General features: G+C 55.1%; 9 protein-coding genes across 10 annotated transcripts; 5 read left to right on the top strand and 4 right to left on the bottom strand.

Annotated features, from left to right (window-relative positions):
- Window positions 1-640: 640 nt before the first annotated feature.
- Window positions 641-3,937, bottom strand: ACRALDRAFT_1078468 (uncharacterized protein; the record flags this gene model as incomplete). 2 transcript variants are annotated; one of them, XM_071018779.1, is made up of 7 exons in its annotated part: window positions 641-1,372; window positions 1,448-1,688; window positions 1,762-2,160; window positions 2,296-2,372; window positions 2,544-3,136; window positions 3,197-3,611; window positions 3,668-3,937. In XM_071018779.1, 7 exons carry the CDS (start codon window positions 3,923-3,925, stop codon window positions 641-643), a joined length of 2,715 nt encoding a protein of 904 aa, XP_070880094.1. The 2 variants fall into 2 exon arrangements, with proteins under 2 accessions (XP_070880094.1, XP_070880095.1); XM_071018780.1 differs by lacking the exons at window positions 2,296-2,372; window positions 2,544-3,136; window positions 3,197-3,611; window positions 3,668-3,937 and having other exon boundaries at window positions 1,762-1,979.
- Window positions 3,938-4,462: 525 nt separating this feature from the next.
- ACRALDRAFT_1066549 (uncharacterized protein) lies at window positions 4,463-5,437 on the bottom strand (the record flags this gene model as incomplete). Its single annotated transcript, XM_071017359.1, has 2 exons — window positions 4,463-4,914; window positions 5,017-5,437. The coding sequence occupies 2 exons, from the start codon at window positions 5,435-5,437 to the stop codon at window positions 4,463-4,465; spliced, it is 873 nt and encodes a 290-aa protein (XP_070880093.1).
- A 1,254-nt stretch (window positions 5,438-6,691) lies between these two features.
- ACRALDRAFT_2039571 (uncharacterized protein) lies at window positions 6,692-7,879 on the top strand (the record flags this gene model as incomplete). The annotated part of the gene is made up of 2 exons (XM_071020969.1): window positions 6,692-7,518; window positions 7,591-7,879. 2 exons carry the CDS (start codon window positions 6,692-6,694, stop codon window positions 7,877-7,879), a joined length of 1,116 nt encoding a protein of 371 aa, XP_070880092.1.
- Window positions 7,880-8,037: 158 nt separating this feature from the next.
- ACRALDRAFT_1066551 (uncharacterized protein) lies at window positions 8,038-9,127 on the bottom strand (the record flags this gene model as incomplete). Its single annotated transcript, XM_071017360.1, has 2 exons — window positions 8,038-8,058; window positions 8,099-9,127. 2 exons carry the CDS (start codon window positions 9,125-9,127, stop codon window positions 8,038-8,040), a joined length of 1,050 nt encoding a protein of 349 aa, XP_070880091.1.
- A 304-nt stretch (window positions 9,128-9,431) lies between these two features.
- ACRALDRAFT_1059245 (uncharacterized protein) lies at window positions 9,432-12,466 on the top strand. The gene is made up of 16 exons (XM_071015997.1): window positions 9,432-9,771; window positions 10,035-10,073; window positions 10,125-10,302; window positions 10,372-10,414; window positions 10,465-10,516; window positions 10,569-10,584; window positions 10,638-10,668; window positions 10,733-10,804; window positions 10,875-10,892; window positions 10,945-11,059; window positions 11,112-11,232; window positions 11,329-11,434; window positions 11,505-11,644; window positions 11,699-11,736; window positions 11,790-11,863; window positions 11,926-12,466. Exons 1-16 carry the CDS (start codon window positions 9,661-9,663, stop codon window positions 12,275-12,277), a joined length of 1,506 nt encoding a protein of 501 aa, XP_070880090.1. The 5' UTR covers window positions 9,432-9,660; the 3' UTR covers window positions 12,278-12,466.
- Window positions 12,467-13,263: 797 nt separating this feature from the next.
- On the top strand, window positions 13,264-14,268 carry ACRALDRAFT_1025551 (polysaccharide lyase family 1 protein; the record flags this gene model as incomplete). Its single annotated transcript, XM_071014758.1, has 2 exons — window positions 13,264-13,773; window positions 13,843-14,268. The coding sequence occupies 2 exons, from the start codon at window positions 13,264-13,266 to the stop codon at window positions 14,266-14,268; spliced, it is 936 nt and encodes a 311-aa protein (XP_070880089.1).
- Window positions 14,269-14,840: 572 nt separating this feature from the next.
- ACRALDRAFT_2096525 (uncharacterized protein) lies at window positions 14,841-15,715 on the bottom strand (the record flags this gene model as incomplete). Its single annotated transcript, XM_071022786.1, has 4 exons — window positions 14,841-15,135; window positions 15,233-15,351; window positions 15,458-15,516; window positions 15,571-15,715. 4 exons carry the CDS (start codon window positions 15,713-15,715, stop codon window positions 14,841-14,843), a joined length of 618 nt encoding a protein of 205 aa, XP_070880088.1.
- Window positions 15,716-16,111: 396 nt separating this feature from the next.
- Window positions 16,112-17,521, top strand: ACRALDRAFT_1059251 (uncharacterized protein). The gene is made up of 2 exons (XM_071015998.1): window positions 16,112-16,567; window positions 16,643-17,521. The coding sequence occupies exons 1-2, from the start codon at window positions 16,545-16,547 to the stop codon at window positions 17,220-17,222; spliced, it is 603 nt and encodes a 200-aa protein (XP_070880087.1). The 5' UTR covers window positions 16,112-16,544; the 3' UTR covers window positions 17,223-17,521.
- Window positions 17,522-17,728: 207 nt separating this feature from the next.
- ACRALDRAFT_1037994 (uncharacterized protein) lies at window positions 17,729-21,270 on the top strand. The gene is made up of 3 exons (XM_071015078.1): window positions 17,729-18,465; window positions 18,530-20,732; window positions 20,819-21,270. The coding sequence occupies exons 1-3, from the start codon at window positions 18,298-18,300 to the stop codon at window positions 21,031-21,033; spliced, it is 2,586 nt and encodes an 861-aa protein (XP_070880086.1). The 5' UTR covers window positions 17,729-18,297; the 3' UTR covers window positions 21,034-21,270.
- The last annotated feature ends 1,297 nt before the right edge of the window (window positions 21,271-22,567 follow it).

The raw sequence follows: 22,567 nt of genomic DNA, 5'->3' as shown, positions 1-22,567 counted from the left end.
ATGTATGATAAGCCGATAAGATGCGAAAACCCCACCACACTTATCGTAATTATTTGTCATCCAGGCGGTGGCGATAAAAGCCCTCCTTGGTGTCACGTGTGAGTCATCCACCAATTGTCTCATTGCCTCCACGACTTGTCTGGAAGCGGATGGCGTCGCAAGTTGCAACCTGTGATGGTGGTCCATTCTCCCAATTCCCAGTCTTAATGTCCTCTTTGTGTATAAGACTGAGATTCCATTCAGTGGAAGTATTTCCGTGCCGACTGGTCCATCGAAATGAGCTGCGTGTTGCCGGACGGAGTGGTGCAAGATCCAGGACCCGACTAGGTCCTGGTCTATGAGATATTGGACGTCATATAAATGCCCGGCAAAGGTCCGAAGCGACGTGCTTCCATGTCCTTATGTCCGCCAGGTTGATTTCCCGGTGGTCGCTTATATTAGCATCCATCTCCCGACCACTTCAGGAACACGAAGACCTCATCTGGTCGCTTTGCGCGTGTCCCGTGAACAGCAAAGACTATTAGTTGAGTTGACACAACAAGGTGCGACACAATTAACGTCTCATGGTCCAAGATTGTCGCTGGCACCGAGTGGCGCGGAGATGGTGGTTATGGCCGTTCTTATTCGGTAATGACGAACATCAGAATACGTCCCAGAGTGAAATCTTGCCGTCCTTGCTCCCGGCCGCAAGCCAGTGAGCTGTCTTGGCGTGTTGAATGCGTCTGTCCCTGACACTGAGCTCGCCGGTCCGTGGGACGACATCCCGGCTGGGTGCTTCCTTCTCAGCAGAGGCACCACTTGGAGGCGCTGACGACGCGGCAGAGGAGACGACGCTGGCAAATGCGACGGCATAGCAGCCGACCTGGTGCCACTTGAGAGCGGCAACCTCCTTGAGCGTCTTGCTCGAGTAGACGCGGACCATGGCATCCCAACCGCCAGTAGCGAATATGCGGCCATCATCACGGAGTCGGAGGCCCTGCTGACCTGCATGTTTGGTATTGATCACTTTGATCGGATAGTCAGAAGTCGCTGATGGCGCGCCGAGCTGGGCCACACCTGCAGCCATTACTGGGTGCTTGGCGATGATAGCATCGGCAGCTGAGGTGAGGAAGTAGGAATGGTCCGGGGCGACGTCGAGAGAAAGGATGGGTTCAGAATGGGCTTTGGCTTTGTAGATAACACCCCAGGTGCCGTCTCCGCCGCTGTTGTCACTGGACAGCTGCATGACAGCTGCAAACCCGTTCTCATAGCCGACTACGAGAGTTAGGCGGTCATGAGCATGCAGCAAGGCCAGGGCCATGACCATGCCATTCGTTCCTGGGCTCTTGACCGTGTCCCGGCGGGTTTGGGATGGCAGGTGGAATATATCAATCTAAGTCACCGAGATTCCGCATCAGACTGGATGTCCAGTAAAGAGAATTTATCAGGGGGCGTAGGATGGACTAACGGATTCGGAGGCCAGGGTGTTCGGAACCGCGACCAACAGCTCCGGCTCGCTGTTCTCTGGCGGGGCCAACGGCGGGCACGAGGCAAAGGTGCAAAAGTTCATCGTGTTCACTTCGATGAGATGCAAGAGCCAGGGCTGAGGTCGAGGCGGGGCATTGCTGTCAAGTGGTAGCGCCTTGCTGAGGCCGGCCTCGTCTTTGGAGCTGATCTTCCAGACAGCGAGTTTATGGTCTCGACCATGCCTGAACCGCAGCCAGTGTGAGCAGTCGACGAACTCTTACAGAATCTCTAAAGGAACAATGGAGAGTATCTCACGTAATGATGCGATCTTCTCCCCAACCCTGAATCCCGAGTATAGAATTCTCGTGTGGCCGCCATACCGCTGTTGGGCGAAGTGTGGTGAGATCCCAGAGGACGACGAAGCCATCCGCATCGCCGCTCGCTAAGCGGCTATTGTCCCTGACGAAGGCCAAGGCATGAACCTGGGCTCCATGGCCCCGAAGGATAGATCGGGGATGCGGTGGTTCGTTCATGGGCGGTCTCTCGACGTGGATGAAAGCGAGTGAAGGCTGTTGCTGGTATTGTAATCGGTTGATTCCAGTGAGAGCGTCGGTCATCCGTGATGATGTGTACTGTGTAGGTACGTTGTATGCACACAGTGTATGGCCCTCCAGGGGAGGCTGATTTTCAACGGACTTTGGAAGTATTTCTTTTCTACAGCGGAAAAGGCCACTATGTATACAGTGTATTCTGTTCTGAATAATCACGGTATACCTAGCTCAGCATCGCTGACCCCCTAAGGAACTGGTCCAGGCTTAAAACATCTCTCGAACGAACATCCTCCCATACCTCTCGATGAGTACAATGAGTGTCGCATCATACTCCAAGTCTCTATCGATCCCAGTGGAGAGAAGCATCGTCGTCATCTAAATATCTTTAGGGAATTCCCACATCCATCCACTCGTCCACCCATGCCGCACGACTGACCTGACGGAGCGAGTAGCTCAACAACTCCAGGCCCGCTTCCGCCCATGCTTGAGCTCCTCCGACTCCCCGTCATCCCAAGTCAATGTCCCAAACTCGCTGTATGGACGCACATGCGGGAATGCCGCGTTGCGGAACCCGCGACGAGACCTGCGCGCGCGGCCTTTCTTTTGTGCTCTTCTGCGACGGTAGAGCACGACCGCACCGACTGCTAGAAGCACTGCAGCCACTATGCCAACGGAGGCTCCTATGGCTGCCCTCTTCGATGCAGAGAGGCCAGATTTGTCGTCCTCGGACGCGCTTTCTCTCGATTCGGGCGCAGGGACGGGATCGGGAACCGCGGACTTGGAGGGCTGGATGACATGGCGTATCTGGCTGGCCGGAACCCAGCCCTCGCCGTCAAAGTGAACCCCAGCCAATTCCTGCTCCGAGGTCTGGTAGTACAGCCGGGTGGTGTTTGTGCCGCTGGGAGAGGCGAGCACGAGGTCAACCGACTCAGAGTAAGCCCTTGGCCAAACGGATTCGGGTTGGCGAGGCTCGAGTGTCCATGTCGTCGGATCGTCTAAAGAAGATGTAACTTGGTGGAGGCGCGAGTCCGTTCCGATGTAGAAGAGGGAGCGCTTGGACTCCGTATCTACTGCGAGGGCGATGGAGGTTGCGTTGCCTGGCCAGGAAGGGAGCACGCCCTCTTCTTGCGAAGACAGACCTGAGTGGTCGTCAGTGATTGCTCAAGAGATTAACCAAGGAAGGAAGGAAAGCATCTCACTGGGTTGCCAGGCTCCGGGGACACCGTCTCGATTCATAAACACGTCGAATGAATCCCTGTTTTTGGGCGACACGATGGTGATTTCCCCGTCATCCGACGCTGCGGACGCCAGGGAGAGGCTCGCTGCCGGTTGCGAAGAGACGAAGCCACCGTAACGCCAACCGGTCGGGTTTTGAAACGACAGCTCGTGAACGAACAAGTCCTTGTCGTGGAAGTAGACCCGGATTCCTTCCTCTGCGCCCAACAGCTCAGCAGCCAAGCCCGTTTCGTTGTGGAGGCTCATACCCGCGGGGAACGCGACGGGGGACTCGCTCAGGATTTCGGATTCGTGCTGGTCGAATTCACTTGTGGTGAGATTGCACTCATACCGAGCGTAGACAAGCCTGTTGGCGTCATCTTGGTACCAGAGGCAGGCCTAGAAATATGGCAAGTTAGGCGTCTGAGGTGGGAAAGGTGGGGATAGGGCATTACCCAGGTTGTGGCAGCATCGAACCAGCCGATGCCAGCGAGACTTGTACTTCGCTTCGGGGCAGGGTTCGTGCGCAACTCGAGAGGCTTGTCGGAAGGGAATTTCACCTCGGCAGCATCGCTACCGCAATGATTATACTGCAAAGCGCCAGAGGACTGGTTTTGGATGACCAACTGTGGGCCCAGATCCGTAAGCCAGGCGGCCATCGTGGCCACGGAGGGCCCGGCCAGGGGGAGGACGTAGGCTAAGCGTCGAAACATTGCGAGCGCATATCAGTCTGAGTTTAGAGTAACTGAGTTCCCAGTGCTGTTGTCGGAATCGTTTGGTTTTCGTTTGTGTGGTGGATGGATATATAATCGATTAAACTGCGTGTTAACACAGAGCAAGTATGAGAGGATTTTCTAGGCGAGTATTAGGAATTACCATGAATAGGGGAAGAACAATAGGCATGTTGAATCAGGGGTAGGATCAATGTGAAGCATATCTGAGGATGGAGTGAAGCTATTGTCAGCCCCTAATCGGTAGGCAGGGCAACTACCTACTGTACCGACAGTAAGGTATTCGACTACCACCCAAGGCAGGCAGGCGGACAAAGTTGACAACCAAGTCAATTCAATACACTGCCTAGCAACTTGACATTTTTCCTCCCAACACCTTGCCAGTGATATATTGGACGGGAAGCTCTATGTACGTACCGTTTCTAACCAGTCAGCCGTTGACTCTCGCAGTGGACTTTTCAGATATCTCATTACTCATCCCAGTTCCGATATTGCATCGCACCCCTTACTACGGACGTCTCATTGCTCGGCCACCTTGGTCTGGACACTCCCATCTTCCATCCCAAAGTAGGCAGCAACCGGCTTCTGTGCGAGTCCCGTCTTGCCCAACGCCGCAGCCTGCACTCCGTTCAGCCCGTAGAACAGTCCAACCTCGACAATGCCGGGGATCCGCAGCAGCTCGTCCGCCAGCGCGCTGACGCCCCAGTTTCCATCGGCATCACGGCCCGTGGTAATACCGGCTGATGCCAGATCCTTATCGAGGAGGAGCGGCGGAAAGGGCGCATCGATAATCCACATGCCGTTGTCGGTGACGACTTCGCCCGCCTTCCCGGGGACACCGGGGCGAACAGTGGGCTGCAGGGAGCCCAAGGACGTGAGGCGGTCGACGACATCTGGGGCGGCCATGGGCAGGACCTCGATGGGGATGGCTTTCCACTTGGTGCAGAGACGCGGCGACAGTTTACGGTAGTCTATCCATTGTCAGTATGTTCCCTTGCACGATCCGAAGCTCCTATCCCCAATGTGAGGGCGAAGGGCGGCGGTTCGGGATGAAAGCGGCGTGTCATTCGTACCAGCAACAACGACGAATTTCTTCGCTGCCACGGCAACCAGTTTCTCTTGAAGCAGGCAGGCACCGCCTCCCTTGATGCAGTTAAGCTCATCGTCGACCTCGTCGGCGCCGTCGAAAGCAACGTCTAGCGCAACGAGCCGGCCCGTCTCCGGGACGACTGGCCTCTCGTCGAGGTGGCAGAGGCGTAGTCCCGCGGCGCGGATGAGGCCCTTGCTCTGGCTCCCGGTAGGGTAGAAAGTCATGTTCTCCCAAAAGGCCGGCCCTTGGGCGGCGATGGCGTCGACGACATGGACGACGGTGCTGCCGGAGCCGATTCCGACGTGGCGGTGGGTGGGAAGTAGGTGCTCAGCTACTGCGCGGGCGGCGGCGGCTTTCTTAGCTGCTTCGACTAGAGCTGCTGCGGACGCGGCGGCTGACGCCATGGTTCTGCTCGGGGACGGGGTCTTTGGGGTGAGGTTTAGTGTAGTGCCAGGGGCGATGGCAAGGCCGTGAGCCTTATGAGGACAGAGTTGACGTTGGGTGTGGAATAATGCTGGGCGAATGAGCTGCAGCATGAGTTGCAGTGAGTAGTATGAGGGTAATTGGTAGACATGTAAATACGACTCACTCATGCGAAGCTTTAAGAGGCTCCCAAGTCGCACAGATAGGGGTGGGGTAATTGGACACACAGCAGATCTGTACGAGTTATGCGATCACGTGACCAGCAGGCATTGTTCGCTGTAGGAAAAAAAGCCCATGAAATTTACATTTTTTTTTTTTTTTACGCAACCCATAAGGTAGCTGGCGTAGGTATAGAGATATACTTCGTACACTCCCCGTTGATAGCAGTTCCTCAGGTTCTCTAGGTCAGGTCACGGCGACATCGGGATCATCGGATTCAATGACGTCATCTGTAGTACAGCCCTAACTTTGCTGTCACCATCTCGGCCTTTGGTGTTCACGGTTTCGTCTGCCACCGAGGACAATGGGAACAAAGGTGCCCCTAAAGATGCCTTAGACTTCAAGTCGTCTCATTTTATCGACTACAAGCGAACACACTACCTCTGCCACGAGATGGCACTCCTCATTCGCCTGCCATGCTATATTCTGGTCGTCCAGTTTGCCGTGGGCGCCATGGCTCGACTTACAAATGCCCTCCCACTGCTACATGCGCGTACCTATCGCAAGTCCAAACTGAGCGCACCATTTCTGCATCCTGTTATTCCGTTCCGGGATGATATCCCCAGGCACATGCGATACGTGGGAGCATGGAGGCTCTTGACGAGCATCATGCTGGCATACCCGGCGACGCGAGGGAGCGCAGTAACCCTAGGGCTGGTATTGTTCTGGATGGGTGCTAGGGCTTGGACCCAGGTCCGTCTTGGGATGACATGTCGAATCCCCATCTTGAACATGTGCCTGGCAGTTTGCGTATACCTAACAGAAAAAGGTATGATGAGACAGCCAGGTGAAGGTCGGTGAGAGGACCAGCTCAACGCCGCCACAAAATAATCATAGGCGCATCTCGAGAATTTTGCATGACATCATCGTTTTTATCACTTCCCCCATCTCCAGCCTCTGAGGTCACTCCCGCGTAGGAATTTGAACCCAGGTCTCCTCGACATCAGTTTATATACAGTTTCCTTTGCATTCATTTTGAATCCCACAACAACTCGTCAAGCATAAGAAGCGCAATCATGGTCACAACACGCTCTTCAGGCGCTCGAGACAAGGCGCAAGGTACCAAGGAAGGGGAAGAGTCCCCTGGCGTGGGGGAGAAACACGACTTGGAACGCAAAAAGTCTACCTCGCCCTCGGCCAAACGAGCCAAAACGACAAGCACACCTAGCAAATCTCACCAGGCGAAGCTTGAAACAGAGTCTCCGGCCAAGGACGAGAGATCGGAAGGTAAACAAGAAGATACAAAGGCACAGCAGTCGGATACCGCCACTGCTGAGAAGCCCCACGAAGACCCAAATGTCCCTTCCAGTATACTGGAAAAAGGCATCATCTACGTCTTTTACCGTCCCCGTGTCAATGTCACCGACCCGGAATCGCTCCAAGATGTGGCCCGCAGCTACCTTCTTCTCCGACCCCTCGCGCCCGATGCCCGACTCGGCGAAGGACCCATCGGCGACCACGGTAACAGCCGCCTGTTCGTCATTCCCAAAAAGGCCCTTCCGCGATCCCCCGGGGAACGGCTGATGGCCTTTGTCGACATGGCCCATGTCTCGTTCCAGCAGCTCAAGGACGATTTCCTCAAGGGCGCCGAACGCGAGACCAAGACCAAGGGAACCAGCCATATCCCTCCTGCTACGCCTGCAGCGGAGGGTGTGTACGCCATCACGAGTACGGGACGGGAAAGCCACCTAGTGTATGTGCTGACTTTACCCGAGGAGATGGGCGAGGTGCAAAACGAGTTGGGTCTCGAGGAGGAAGGGAGCTTTATCGTCAGCACGAAGAATCCCTCATACCCGGGCCCTGCGAATGCGCAGTTGCCCAAGAAACCCGAGTTTTCCCAGGAGTACGTCCTCGCCTTTGCTTGCCCCACCCTCCTTTCCCGGAAGAAAAGCTGTAGAGCTGACAGAACCAACAGGATAATGGACGAATTTCAAAAGAAGCGCTGGATTCCCTCGAGGCCGGCCCATTTTGATTTTGTACACGCCCAGGTCCTTCTGGTCGGAGAGCATGGCATGGAAAAGGCCACCCGACCCCAGAAAGAGGACGAGACGGAGGGTAAGAAACAGCCAAAGGAAGAGCTAGAGGAGTTTGAAGATGAAGACGTGAAGCGTATGGAGGGTCTTGGAGCCGATGCTTCAAAGACCATCTTTACGGACCTGAAGGCCCGAGCTGAGGAATACCCGAAATTGAAGACGACGTTTTAAGTGGGTGTACCGCTATGTATAAGCGCCCTGTCTATTAGGTAGTGTATTATGAGGGGCTTGACTGGAAAGGCTGTAATAACCTCACCCTTTATTACCTGCCTGCGCACGTTGCTCGATGGCCCGTTGCTGCCTTTCTTTGTTTTGTGCAAAGCGATCCCTTAGAAATGCCGTCTTTCCAGCTTTATCAAGGGCCAGGAAATGTGAAACTTCCCTCGACACTTCAGCTCGTATGGCCTCCTCATCAAGGGCTTCCTTATCAGAGAAATCGTCACTTGCTCCCGCAATTGCTTGCCTTTGCTTCTTCCTCGCCTGTTTCATGGCCCTTTTCAGCCACTTCTTCTCCAAGTTTGCCACCTTCCGCTGGCGGTGCGACTCAATCCGAGCTGTTGCCGAGATGTCTTCTTCCGAAACGGGCCGGGGTGCCAGCGCGATGTCCTGCAATCTCTGTAAAACAACCTCGGCGGAGATACTCGCATATCCGTAGACACGCGTTAATCGCTGCGCATCCCTTACGGCAAGCATAAGCAGCGCCCTGAGAGCAAAATGAGCATCATTCCCAGCTGCATGTCCCGAGGTAAAGGGAATGCCTAGGGTTTCGCATAATGTTCTGAGGCTGAGACGGTAGTGTAGCTGCAATGGCCACTGAGCCACCTTGTTTGTATCAAAGATATAAACCGCCCGAGACAAAGAGGTTACGTTAAGATCATTGAGAATTCGCAGGTCGAGACAGGTACCGTGGAGTACGGCAACAAAGTCGCGTCCTGATATGAGACCGTCAAATCTTGTTTGGAGTTCTGACCGACAAATGGGTTCAGACTCGCCCCAGAGGAATTTCTTCGACGCGGTATAGGCCCTTGCTGGATGCGAGTTGCCGATGACGAACTGATAATTAGTAATGAACCTGTCAAAAGCAACCGGTGCATCATGAGTGCCGACGTGAACGAGGTCCCGAACGTGTCGGCTATCAAGGATCGAGATGCCAATATGGAGCAAATGTTGCTCAATGTTAGCCTTGTTGTAGGACTGGGGGGCATCGACGTCGATGGCGACGAGCAACAGATCCTTCATACTACTTCCGGGGAAACATTCCCCCAGAAATGAAGGCAAACTGCCCGTGGAAGCACTTGGCGATGTGTGCTTCTCGTTTGCGTAGCCGAAAATCGTCCTCAGAACCAAATTCTCTTGCCGAAGGATGCCTTGATGAGGCGGATTGGACATTTCGACGGGCGCGTTTCTGGTTTCCGCCATGTTCTTCGGTTGGTCCTCTTCCTTATGAAAGCTCCAAGACCGTATTGTATTCCGACTATGGTCCAGGCTCTGGCACCTGCTAGAGGTGCACACTCCTCCCGCCAGCCTAACCTGACTACTCTGTCGGATTGATTGTCGTGAGACGAAGAACCACTGGAAATGTCCACTGAGATAACGGAAATGACGGATGGAATCTCGGAGCGGTGATGGCGGGGCAGGCAAGGGAACAGCTTAGTCATCCGCGGGGTCACTCCTGATCTTGGATTCTGCCGCTTTTCCCCGCCCGCCACTGACTCAACTCGTCGGCCGAGAAGGGTAATGGAGCTGGTCGTCCGCCGACGTGTTCTTCTTCAGTTTCCCCTGCGAATCGCGTAGGGCTCTTTTTCAAGGACAAGTCGGACCCCTGCGTGCATTCTAGGAATCGCCGCCCATCTGGTACCAGATTCTCATCCGGCTCCCATCACTACCGACATCCCATCCGATAACCAACGAACCCCGCGCCGCCGTTTGCGAATCGCATCCCGTCGCCCACCATGGCCGCCGAACCCGAAGCGCCCACGCAGACCATACCTCCCGAGGCTGTGGGAGAAGATCGCCATGCCGCCTCGAAGCAGACCGTGGATCCGTGGAACGTGTCTGGTGCGGTGAGTGCTTCTGCCTCCCTGCTCCCGTCTCGCGCCCCACCTCAATGGCCAGTTTCGAAGCGGGGATGAAGCGGAGATGATGCCCGGGCCTTGAAAAGATTGCCGCCGAGTTACCGCTTTATTTCTTCCCATTTTGCTTTGGAGATTGGGGCTGGAGGGACGGGGCTGGACAGTGAACCGGCCTGTTTGCATTGGCTGCAATATCTACGAACCCGGTGGCTGTCGAAGCGACAGAAGTGAACATGAAAGTCTGACTTGCGCAGGTCGACGAGCATGGCAAAGTCCAAGCCATTGACTACAATGTGAGAAATGTCCTTCCCTCGTCTACCGGTCTCGGCTGACCATGTTCCCAGAAACTCATCGAAGAATTCGGCACCAAACGCATCGACGATGCGCTGCTGGAGCGTTTCGAGAAGGTTGTAGGGGTGAAGCCACACCATTTCCTGCGCCGGGGGGTTTTCTTCTCCCATCGTGACTTTGAAGCCATTCTCGACAGATACGAGCGCAAGGAGCCTTTCTTCCTCTACACAGGTCAGTCACGATTGAGGCGGGGGAGGAATAACATGACGATGGATGGGAGGCTGATTTGCTGTGTTCCAGGTCGCGGCCCAAGCAGCGATAGCATGCACATTGGTCACGTTATGTACGCAGATCCACGGCCTCCTTCGAGAATGATTTTAACAGACGACATAGCCCCTTTACATTCACCAAGTGGCTCTCGGATGTGTTTGATGCTCCGTTGGTGGTATGTATTCTGTCGTCTTCGATACAACCACTCAGATGCTTACACCTCCCAGATAATGCTCACAGATGGTTCGTGACGATGACTCGGAGACGCTGAACCAGACATTAACACTACACGACAGACGAGAAATTCCTATTTTCGGAAAAGCGGACGTATGTACTTTCCATCTCGCTCCTTCGAGCTTGCGCAACCAAAACTGACTATTCATCTTGGCAGTGTCGAAGAGGTCAAGGCCTATGCGAGATCTAATGCTAAAGATATTCTGGCCATTGGCTTTAATCCCGAGAGGTATGTGCTCCCAAGCCTTGGATTTTCTCTGTGTCGAATGCCATGACCTGATCTGACACTCCTACCGCAGGACCTTTATGTTTTCCGAGTGAGTTGGCCTGGCCACCCGAGTCGATATCCATGCTCATCGCGATTCCCAGTTACGACTACATCGGTGGAAGCATTTACGCCAATATCACCAGAATAGCCAAGCGTATCACCGTCAACGCAGCCTCTGCCGTGTTCGGATTCGACGGTTCCACAAACATTGGCAAGGTAGGGAAACATCCTCTGTCGCATGGACGAATGCTGATGCCCTGTATTTCAGATGGGATTCGCCGCCATTCAAGCCGCTCCATCCTTTGCCAACTCGTTCCCACACATCTTCGGCGACAATGATGCCGTCACTACGCAAATCCCCTGCCTCATCCCTTGCGCCATTGACCAAGGCAAGTGATTCCATGCAAACGGAATCAGCGATCGTCTATTTGGCATTGCTTTTAAAGTGGATGGCCGCTAGGTCTACAGTGCTGACCCCTCCCCAGACCCGTACTTCCGATTGACCCGGGATGTCGCCCAAGGACTTCATTACGCCAAGCCATCTCTTATTCATGCGAGATTCCTTGATGCCCTTGGTGGCCCTGGTTCCAAGTGGGTGGAAACTGACCTGTCGCCAACTATAACACCCGGACTGTTGACTGACGCATGCCCGTCTCGTTAGGATGTCGGCATCGGTTGAATCTTCTGCTATTTTCATGACCGATACCCCCAAGAAGATCGAGACGAAGATGAAGAAGTATGCGTTCAGCGGCGGCCGGGAGACTGCTGAGGAACAAAGAGCCCTAGGGGGCAACCCAGATGGTATATATAGTGGATGCCCATCAAGCTCCCGATCTTGTGCTAACTGGTCTCTAGTTGATGTCAGCTATCAGTACTTGCGCTTTTTCCTTGAGGTGAGAATATCGGGCTCGATGCTTGTCTCTGAAGATGCTGACGTACGGTCCAGGACGACGAGGAACTTGCACAGATCGAGCAAGACTACCGCTCGGGCAAGATGTTGACTGGCGAGATCAAGATGAGGTGCGAAATGACATACCCCTTACCACTACATGTAAAACGCGTATTTGCTCACCATGCCACAGGTGCGCCAAGGAACTGTCAGCGTTTTGTACCGAATTCCAGGCGAGGCGAGAGAAAATCACGGAGGAAACGGTTGACTTGTTCATGTCGCGTCGGCCTCTGGTCTGGCGGGGGTCGGAGGCCCTCAAGACGATGGTGGTCAGGCCGAAAACCGACGGAAACGAAAAGGGCGAAGGCGCCGGCGATGGAAAGATGACCAAGAACCAGCTGAAGAAGCTGGAGAAGCAGCGACAGATTGAGGCGAAGAAGGCGGCCAAGGCGAAAGAAAAGGAGGCGGCCAGGTTGGCCAGAGATGCAGATGCGCCTGACGGTTCAAAGACCGAGGAGGCGCCCGCGCCGGCAGCGTCGTCGTAGAAATGCCCCAAGAATATATTGAAAAAAAGCCTGAAAGAAGATTGCGAGAGTAGTGGTATTTTGTCGGAGCAACCATTACCTCGAAACACCGCTGGAGGACGAAAGCCGTCGTCCCAGTACGTGCACAGAATCCGGGTTATGAAGATGGGCGCAAGGCCTAAGATGGGAATGATGGGCACCGTGCATGGTGGCCCGTACCATAAATAGACGCGAGGTAAAGGAGCGGTGGGTTTATTGAGCGGATTAAGCATGGATTAGCTGGTTGGTGTGCCTTGGCCTCCGATGGGGATCTCTTGAGATGATAGACGGCGGTAGATCGTCTCGACCCTCGTGATAGGGGTTAGCTACAATAGGAGAGGCTGCCGGGAGATCTGATCACGTCCTCGATTCCCTTGGCAAGGATGGTGTCGACGCAAACCCGGTTTCTTCTTAATAAGTATGCGACAACTCTCGCCATGTCTCCATCCCTGAAACGCGTCACGATTCGTGGATTCCCAGCCCCGAGGATGATCATGACTCTGTTGGGAGCGGCACTCGCACTGATTACCATCAACGTCGAATCGCCCGAGAACATGGTCGATCTCTGAAACGATGGAAGAAGATCGTCCGAGAGTTTGACGGCGGAAACACGGTGGCATTGAATGCTTCTCACTGGTGGAGAATTGCTCGGTCGTCGGTCTTGACGGAGGCGAGTTCACTCGTTGAATACAACGGCGGGTAAGGGAAGGGTTGTCGTTGGGAGCTGCCAGCTGTTCTGCGGCGAGAATGACCAGACGATCGGCTCATGACGCGGATAATGATCGTGCCTGAAGCCAAGCTCGCCGAAGCCTATATAAGGACGCGCTCTCAGTCTTCGGCGAGATGCCTTGTCTTATAAGTTATCCTCGATTATTGCTTCGACAGCACTCCATTCGAATCAACTTTACCAGAACAGTCATCCATTCTAGCCACATCCGAAAGTTCTGATCCCCTTCCTCCAATTTACAATGGCCCGCAAGAGTGCTCTCGCCCTCCTCGCTGCCGTCAGCGCGGCCTATGCGCAATGCAATAACGCCCAGGTGGATGAGCTGGTGGGTTACGGCGCCGACACGACCGGTGGAAGCGGCAACCCCGTGGTCGTCAGCGACTGCGGAGCACTCGAGAACGCCCTGTCGGCTGGGGGCGTGATTCACATCGACGGCATCATCGACGGCTGCGACATCTTGCGAGTCCCGAGCGACACGACCGTTCAGGGCGTCGGCGCGGGTTCCGGTCTTACCGGCGGCGGGTTCCGGATGTACAAGGTCGACAATGTCATCCTCCGCAATCTGCAGCTGAGCCAGGCCCCCCAGGGCGGCGACCTGATCGATATCGAGACGTCGACCAACATCTGGGTCGACCATTGCGACCTCTCCAACGACGGCATCGTCGGCGACAAGGACCACTATGATGGTCTGCTCGATATTAAGCGTGCTTCCGACTGGATCACCGTCTCTTGGACCAAGTTCCACGACCACGTACAGTCCAGCCCGACCCTTTTTCTAGTCTTTTACTTTCATGACAAGCTAACCTGGTTCCCCTCGTAGTGGAAGGGCACGCTCATCGGCCACTCCGGCAGCAACGGCGACCAGGACGCCGGCACGATGCACGTCACATACCACCACAACAGCTTCGTCAACGTCAACTCGCGGCTCCCCTCGATCCGGTTCGGCACGGGCCACATCTACAGCTCGTGCTACATCGACAACCCGACTTCGGGCATCAACTCGCGCGAGAACGCCCAGGTGCTCGTCGAGTCCAGCTACTTTGAGAACACCCGGCGCGCCATCGTCACCGACCTCGACGCCAACGACCCGGGCTACGCCGTCGAGCGGGATAACATCTTTGTCAACTCGGATGTTGAGATCACGCAGGAGGGTAGCCTTGATGTCCCTTACTCGTATACTGTCGACCCGGCCGACTGCGTCTGCGCGGCGATTGAGGCCAACGGCGGCACTGGCGTCGTTGCGTAGGGGGCTGGGTGGATCGGAGTTTTGTTGTACATGAGTTTATCGTGAATGACTGCGGGGTGGCATGGACCAGCCGACCATTGTACATACAGTAACTTGACGAGATAGTGGCCTCGTCGTGAATAGCATGAATTGTTCCTCTTCACCATACGCTTTAACTCCTCTCTCCTACATCTTAGTGTTTAGATGTAGGGTCATACTATCATGACCTGAATATGGACTTGACCGGCAGCCGGTTTATGAAGCCATCGCCTGTAGTGACAAGGGCCATAGGGTCTGGGGAGAGCATTACCGGCCGGCCAAATCTTCATCGGACTTCTCGAATGTGGTTGTCAACCGAGTTTGGAACGCCGGATGATCATGCCACACGCTTTGCATCTTGCCATTTGAGGTGTTGACATCGCTCTAGATCTAGTCGAGATGCTTCATCCTGGACGAATAAGTTCGATCTGGTCGACCCATGTATAGAAAGGCCGTCATCGCTTTCATGCATTACGGGCTTCTTCATTCTCGTGCTTTGGTTCTGATCCCTCTCACATGCGTTCCCGTCCCCTTCCTGTATCCCCTTTCCCATTCTACCACTTGGCATCCTTGGTCGCAAGGAAGCCCTTGAGAATACCGACAATCTTATCCAGAGCGGCGAGGTAGACGCGGAGCTGCTCGGCGACCTTGGCGGGGTCGTCGCCGAGCTTGGAGTAAAAGTCGGCGCGGTAAGGGCAGGCGCTCATGGCGGCGCTGAAGATGGGCTTGACGATGAAGCTGTGGTGGGGCTTAAGGGTGGTGCCGTAGGCGGCGCGGAACGAGTCGGCGAGCTCCTCGGAGGGTTTGGCGACGTTTTGGCTCAGGGCGATGCAGGTAAACTCCAGGCCGCTGGGAGTCGGAATAGGGGTCAGTGTGGTTCCTCACCTCAGGACATGCGGGATGGCCCAAAAGAAAGGGAAAAACGGATATGGGTTTGGGAGCTTACCGGGTCAACCAGAGCAGGCCCTCGGAAGCAGTGTGTTTCTTGGTCTTGATCTCATTGCGGACAAGGTCTTGGAGGTTCATGGATTCGGCGGGGGCGGCAAGGAGGCGGTCACGGATTTTCTAGACATGCGCTGATCAGCGATAGGCGAGTATAAATGGAACATGATGGGAAAGTAGGTCTTGACATCAAGCAAGATTGAGCTCCCAACGCCCGACACACGCGTACCTTGACGTTGCCGAGCATGTCGGACTTGACGGGGGAAAAGGCAACGGCACCGAGCACATCTGTTCGCTTGTCAGAAGAGTCAGGTTTCAATGCGCGAGGAACAGCCTGCCTACCAAAGATGGTAACTAGAGACTCGGTGGCCTCAAGGAACTCGGACGTAGAGATGGCATTGTCCTTGTCGGCGTCGATGGGGACGTCGACAAACGACTTCTTGAAGGTGTCGACAATAGTGCCGCCGGGAGGGATCTGAACAACCATGGTGACTGTATTGGGGTTCTCGGGGTTCGTTCGAGGAAAGATTGAAAGGTTGAAAGGCGTAAGGGGTGTAGGAGAGGGGGAGAATGGAGAGGATACGGGAGATTGGGTCAAGCTCTGGCCTTAACAGAAGGCTAAAGGCGGTCAAGCTCTCGGGGTCGCGAGGGGTACTGTACCTGGCGGTGTTCTAGACGCCATCCACGTGTAGGTATGGCGGGGAACATTCCACAGTGCGGAGTCGCTGGGAGGTGGGGTAAATACAAGAGCCCCGCTGACACGCTTCAGGGGTTGGGTTGTTCCGGTAGGGACTTCAATTGCATGTACATGTACAGTGACCTCCGTACGCCCTCCCACGACTTTGAGACATCCATCTCCCCCTTTGCTCTTACTGATGAGTTTGTGAGAACTGTTCAAATCATGAACCTCATCACTTCGCTACAACAGCCCTCGACAGGGCAGAAAACGTCATCAGAGTCCGAGAAGGGGTCCTCACCGTTCGGCAGTCGAAACGTTCGCACAAAACTCAACTATTACCGTGACCCTGGGGACGGGTCTGGGCCCATTCCAGTGGTCGTTGGGAGGTATGCTCGTAGATATCTTGAAATGACCAAGAACGCACAAGGCCTAACTAGGACGGCGACGAATGTGACATTTCAGCGGCAAGGTCACCAATGAGCGGCCTACAGTTCCCGTTTCCGTCACGATTCAGGACATCACTGGAAAAGAAAGCATCTACAACCTTGACCGCCACGGGTTCCAGCTAGTACATCACGAGAGCCAGGAGACGAAGTTTGTCGATGAACGCCGTGTCACGGAGGGATACTACACCGAGATGGAGCAGCTGTATAAGCAAGCGTGAGCCAGACCGTGGAGTGAATGCGGCGCTGCATGTCCTTTCTACTGCTGACACAAAAGCACGCACAAAATTAGCACGGGGGCCACGCGTGTCGTCATCTTCGGCCACCGGGTCCGGCGCGGCCCGTCCGACTGGCACCGACTAGGCGAAGGCAACGCGAAGAACCCCGGCCCGCTGCATAGGGTGCACGTGGACCAGTCGTACGCGGGCGCCGAGCTCGTGGCGCGCCAGCACCTGCCGGCCGAGGAGGCGGAGACGCTCATCCGACGAGGTCAAGGGAGCCCGAAGCGGTGGCAGATTGTGAACGCGTGGCGACCCATCCGTACAGTGCGCAAGGACCCGTTGGCGGTGGCAGACGGTCGCAGCGTGGAGGATGCGGACTTGGTGGAGGCATCGGTAGTATACCAGGACGGCGCCTCGGGCGTTCAAGTTTTGAAGAATCAAACGTGGGCGGTGCGGCCGGCAGAAGAGCGGCACCAGTGGTATTTCAAGGGGGGACAGAAGCCGGACGAGGTGCTCTTGATCAAGTGCTTCGACTCGGAAGAGGAGGGCGTGGTGCGGAGGACGCCGCACTGCGCGTTTGTCGACCCGGAGGCTGTTGATAATCCGTCGCGAGAGAGCGTAGAGGTCAGAGCTCTCCTGTTTTACGAGTAAGTGGGCGAGAGCAACCGCTAGCGATATTCGGGTCGGTCTTTTCTGCCTGTTCTTGTTTTGGGTATGGTCGGGGGAGATGTGAGGAACATGAATGTGAAACGGTCAACAGTCTTCTCTGAGGGGCTTCGGGAGTCAGGGAAACATCTATTGTTTTGGGACCGAATTCATTGTCGCGTCAAATAAATGTTGGTGGTCGGGTCGTCGCTGTCGTGTTTTCTGTTGGTGCTCGAGTCGATGAATTCTTTGCCCTTGAAGCTGAGGATACTCCAGATTAGTCATCAATTGAAGTGACGTCACTGTCCACAGCGCATGTCCCGTCCAATCATCCCTGTCCATCCCTCAATGGCCCCTAATTTTCCCTGCTAGCCCTCCCACATCAGAGTCTCGGCCGTCGTCATCAACTACCCAGCGCTACGGAGTACACTACGAAGTACAGCACACATGACAAGCACGCCATGTACTTTCAAGCAAGCTGTTCACCGAGCTCGTCATGTCTTTTCGTTTCCCCTCAGTCAGTACCAAGTGGCAGACTCGAACCGCCGCCTGGTGTCACAGGAAACGCCAGCCTCCTTCCCCTGGCCTGGTCCTGATCTTGCATCCAAGGATCAATCTCTTTCGTCCGTCCTTGTACAATACCTAATCAGGAAGTTCTGAGGGGACCTAAGCAAGGCATGCGAGAGGAGAATCAGCTGCCTTTTAGCTTCCTCGGCTCGCACGCGTCCATGCTGAGGGGATCCAGTTCTCAAGGTAAATTAGTTCTGTCGACGCTCCGTCTCGTCTTTGACATTAGTTCCATTAAAGACAATTCCAGCCCCGGATCTGAGGGGCCTATTATCCACTCAATCACCTTTTCTACCCATCTCGTCTGCTGAGACATACGGCTCGGCTACTCTATCTGCATACTGCCACCTCTCTGCCAACCATTTCATCTCCTTTTGAGCTCAATTGCCTCCCTGACCTCCCTGACCTCCCTGACCACCGTGTGCCACTGCCACGACTACCTGGACCGGTCTGTAGACGCGACAGCACGCCATTCACACATCGATTTCGTCTTTACCATCCAGTAGTTACCGCAATGACGACAAATAATGCGCATGCCGACGGCGGCAACGGCAGTGGATGGAGGGACAAGCTGAAGAAACCGTTTCGAGAACTAGAAGAAAAGCTTGAGGGCACCCATCTCCACGATGCCAAAATCTCACTCCACCACACAAAACAGAAGATTGGCAAGTTTGGCAATCTAGTGAGTACCTCAACCAGCTGTCGCTCTTCAGAACACACTCTCTGACCTCCGCGACCCCTGCTAGTTCAATAGCAATCATCGGCATGACGAGGAGCACGAGAAGGCGACCGACGAGAAGCGCTCCAAGATTGCCAGCGAAAACCGTTATACTTCATACTTCCCCGAGCGCGAAGGCAACCTCATCAAGTGGTACGTCGATGGTCGCGACTACTTCTGGGCCGTCTCCGAGGCCCTCGAGCAGGCCAAAGAGACCATCTACATCGCCGATTGGTGGCTCTCTCCCGAGCTCTTTCTCCGCCGACCCCCGCATCATAACCAGCAGTGGCGTCTCGACCAGGTCCTCAAGCGCCGAGCTGAAGCGGGTGTGAAAATCTACGTCGTCGTGTACCGCGAGGTCGAGGCCGCCCTTACCTGCAACTCGGCGCATACCAAGCACGCCCTCCATGGCCTCTGCCCCAAAGGGTCGCCGGGGTACGGGAACATTCGAGTGATGCGCCACCCTGACCACAACGTCTTCGAGAACGCCGCCGACATGACTTTCTACTGGGCGCACCACGAGAAGCTCATCGTCATCGACTACGCCTTGGCGTTCATCGGCGGTCTTGACCTGTGCTTCGGCCGCTGGGACACCAACACGCATGCCCTGGCCGATGTCCACCCCAGGGGGGTCCATAACGAGGTGTGGCCCGGCCAGGACTTTAACAACAACCGAATCATGGACTTTAAGAACGTCAACGACTGGAAGCAGAATGAGCTGAGCAAATCTCTCTACGGCCGCATGCCGTGGCACGACGTCGCCATGGGCGTCATCGGGCCCTGCGTCTACGATATCGCCGAACATTTTGTTCTGCGCTGGAACTTCATCAAGCGGGGCAAGTACAAGCGCGACGACCGATATGACTGGATAGAGCTGCGTGGCCGCAACGGCGAAGACGAGAGCCTTGTCGGCGTCCAACGGCCCAAGCATCCCGTGGGCGACTATGTCCTCCACCCGCTGACCCCGCTGGAAACGAAGAACCTCGACAATCGCGGCACCGTGCGCGCCCAGATTGTGCGGTCTAGCGACGACTGGTCCACTGGTATCCTCTTGGACCACTCTATCCAGAACGCCTACTCCAAAGTGATCCTCGAAGCCCAGCACTACGTCTATATCGAGAACCAGTTCTTCATCACGGCCACTGGCGACCAGCAGTCCCCGATCCATAACACCATCGGCAAGGCCATCGTACAGGCGGTCGTCCGGGCTGCCAAGGAGGGCCGAAAGTTTCGCATCATCATCTTGATCCCGGCCGTGCCTGGGTTCGCGGGCGATCTCCGGGAAGATGCCGCCACGGCAACCCGGGCCATCATGGACTACCAGTACAAGTCCATCTGCCGCGGGGAGCACTCCATCTTTGAGCAAATCAAAGCCCAAGAAGTCGACCCCCGGCAGTACATCTTCTTCTTCAATCTCCGCAACTACGACCGTCTCAGCAGAGTCCCGGCGCTCGCCGAGCAGGAAAAGAAAACCGGAGTGCCGTACCAACAGGTGCAGCGAGCCGAAGCCGAAGAGATTATGGCCAGCGGAATCCACGGCACCCAGGAGTCGAAGCACAGCCGCCACCGCGACCGTCACATGGGCAAACGGCACGAGCAGGACCCCACGCTCCCCACGCCGGAGCTGGAGGAAGCGCAGGAGGCGAAGAAGAGGTTCGAGGCGGCCATGGCCCAGGACGAGATTAAAGCCGAGCCGTCGCTTTCCCACCACGCCATGTCGGGTAACACGCGGTCGCTTCTGGACGAGCCCTGGGACGAAGACGATGTCGAGTCGGAGGTCAAGAACTGGATCCAGGAGGAGCTGTATATCCACTCCAAGCTGCTCATTGCGGACGACCGCATCGTCATCTGCGGGTCCAGCAACATCAACGACCGGTCGCAGGTGGGGTACCACGACAGCGAGCTGAGCATCGTCATGGAAGACACCAGGACGTTGCCGAGCGTCATGGATGGGCAGCCGTTCGAGGCGGGGTGGCATGCGGCCACGCTGCGGCGGTACCTCTGGCGCGAGCACCTGGGGCTGTTGCCGGCGCAGCCCGTGGATGCCACGGGTGATCAGAACGCACAGCCGCCCGGGGAGGAGTGGCCGAATGACCCGAAGGACCAAGACGAGAGCTGGAATTTCGTGGCCGACCCCCTGGGAGACGATGTGTGGGATATGTGGACGGGGAACGCGACGAAGAATACGGAGCTGTACAGGCACCTTTTCCACGCGGACCCGGACGATCATAGTAAGTGGCCGACCCATTCTTCCACCCTTCCCACCCTTTTTTTTTCCCTTTTTTTCCCCTTAGAGGCCCTCGCTAAACGACGGCAGTCAAAAACTTTGACGACTACGACCGCTATCTTCCCCCTGTTGGCGTCAAAACGGGCCACATATTCGACCAGTTCATGCCGGCCGAAGACGCGCGTCGCAAGATTGCCCAGATCAAAGGCCATCTCGTCTGGATGCCGCTTGACTTTTTGAAGGATGCGGAGATGGCAGAGTTTGGGTTGCAGGTGAACCAGTTTACGGAGAGCATCTACACGTAATTGGACGGCCGAGGACGATATGGTTGTGTGAGGGGGGCCCAGGGGCGTGATGGCATGGTTGGGTGAAGGAGTTGATTACTTTGTACCTAGCTTCAAACATTGTGCCGTGATACCTTCGTAATATGAGTGAAGTTTCAAGTTAGTTCACCACTCAAGACACGCCATCCGGGCTGTAAACGAAGAGGAACTGGCGGAGAAGTCCAGGCAAATGGAAATGGGTTTATAAAAATCGTCGGATCAAAACCATTGTGATTGAAATTCGAATTGTCCTCGTGACATTCGCGTTGCGTTGCCCATTGCGATTGATGATCAGGACGGATCACTGCAGGGGAAGTTTAAGGCTTCGACCACTAAAGAGATGGGGTCGTCAGGGGGCTGCAGTGCCCTGGGTGTGCTGGCTGGCACCTCTGCCTCCTATACGCCCACTGTAGCCCACTGTAGTCAGTGGCATGTCGCGTGACCACGAGCCCAGACCCACATATACTAATTTAAGCGCAAAACTTGGCAACATGGCACTCCGAAGAGTCCCGTCTTCTAGTGGTTAGGATTTGACTCTTATATTTATTGGGTCATGCTCAATGAATATGCTAAGACATGTCAAGAGTGAGTCACGTCGCGCAAGAGAAATCCCCCCCAAAGGGGAAATCAAGCTAACGACGTAACAGCGCGAGTTCGACCCTCGCCGGGACTATCACTTTTTTGCTTTTCTTTTTTTTTGTCCAGTTCGAGTTGGGAAATCTGCAATCTCATCGCAGATTTTTTTTGGGCATTTGGACATGACTGGGCGGACAGCGGGATTCTTATTAGACGAACGACGAGCATCCTACTCCGTACGCTGTCTTGGTCGACTGTCTCACAGCCACGAACAAGTCGCAGGTGGTTTGCATTGGTAGGATCAATTCTTCAATCCATCAACCGATTACAACCCTCAATCCATTCGTTCCATCGTATCCATTTTCTACGCCGTGCCAACGCAACGACATGGCCTGCTCAACTTATGAGACGCCCGGGTGTACATCTTTGCCTGGCATCTTCCCACTTTTTGAGACAGTGACAGAGATCTGGCGGTTGACAAGCCACTCCAATGATACCTGACCTTGTCTCGATTTACCTTCTCTATCTACTTGAAGGTCATCTTGTAGTAATTCCGTCCAGTACCCGAAAGAGAGCTCGGTCGATTCTTCTAGGAAGCTCTACCTGTACAAGACTGACTTCTTTACCCCTTTCCAGGACAGGTCACCTGACCTGCAGCAGATACAACCCATTGTACAAGAGCCGACGCGCTGTTTGGAGGTACCTATGTTTCGTCCTCACCACATACTCGACTACCGTGTATCCGAATAAAGAGACATGTTGTTCAACTTTGATGGAAAATCATGATACAGTTGTGCCTTACTTCGCACAGAAAGAAGGACCCTGAAACCACTACAAATTGGGCAAGAGCGACCCAGACCCCTGTCACTATCTTTGATAAGACACGCACGTCCCCTCTCATAAACAAGTCACGTTTGTTTCCATCTTAGACGCGTCTATC

The sequence above is a fragment of the Sodiomyces alcalophilus genome, assembly GCF_042370955.1.
Source record: "Sodiomyces alcalophilus JCM 7366 unplaced genomic scaffold ACRALscaffold_1, whole genome shotgun sequence".
Lineage (NCBI taxonomy): Eukaryota > Fungi > Ascomycota > Sordariomycetes > Glomerellales > Plectosphaerellaceae > Sodiomyces > Sodiomyces alcalophilus.
Note: the sequence above shows the minus strand (reverse complement) of the source record. Positions and strands in the feature narration are given on the sequence as shown.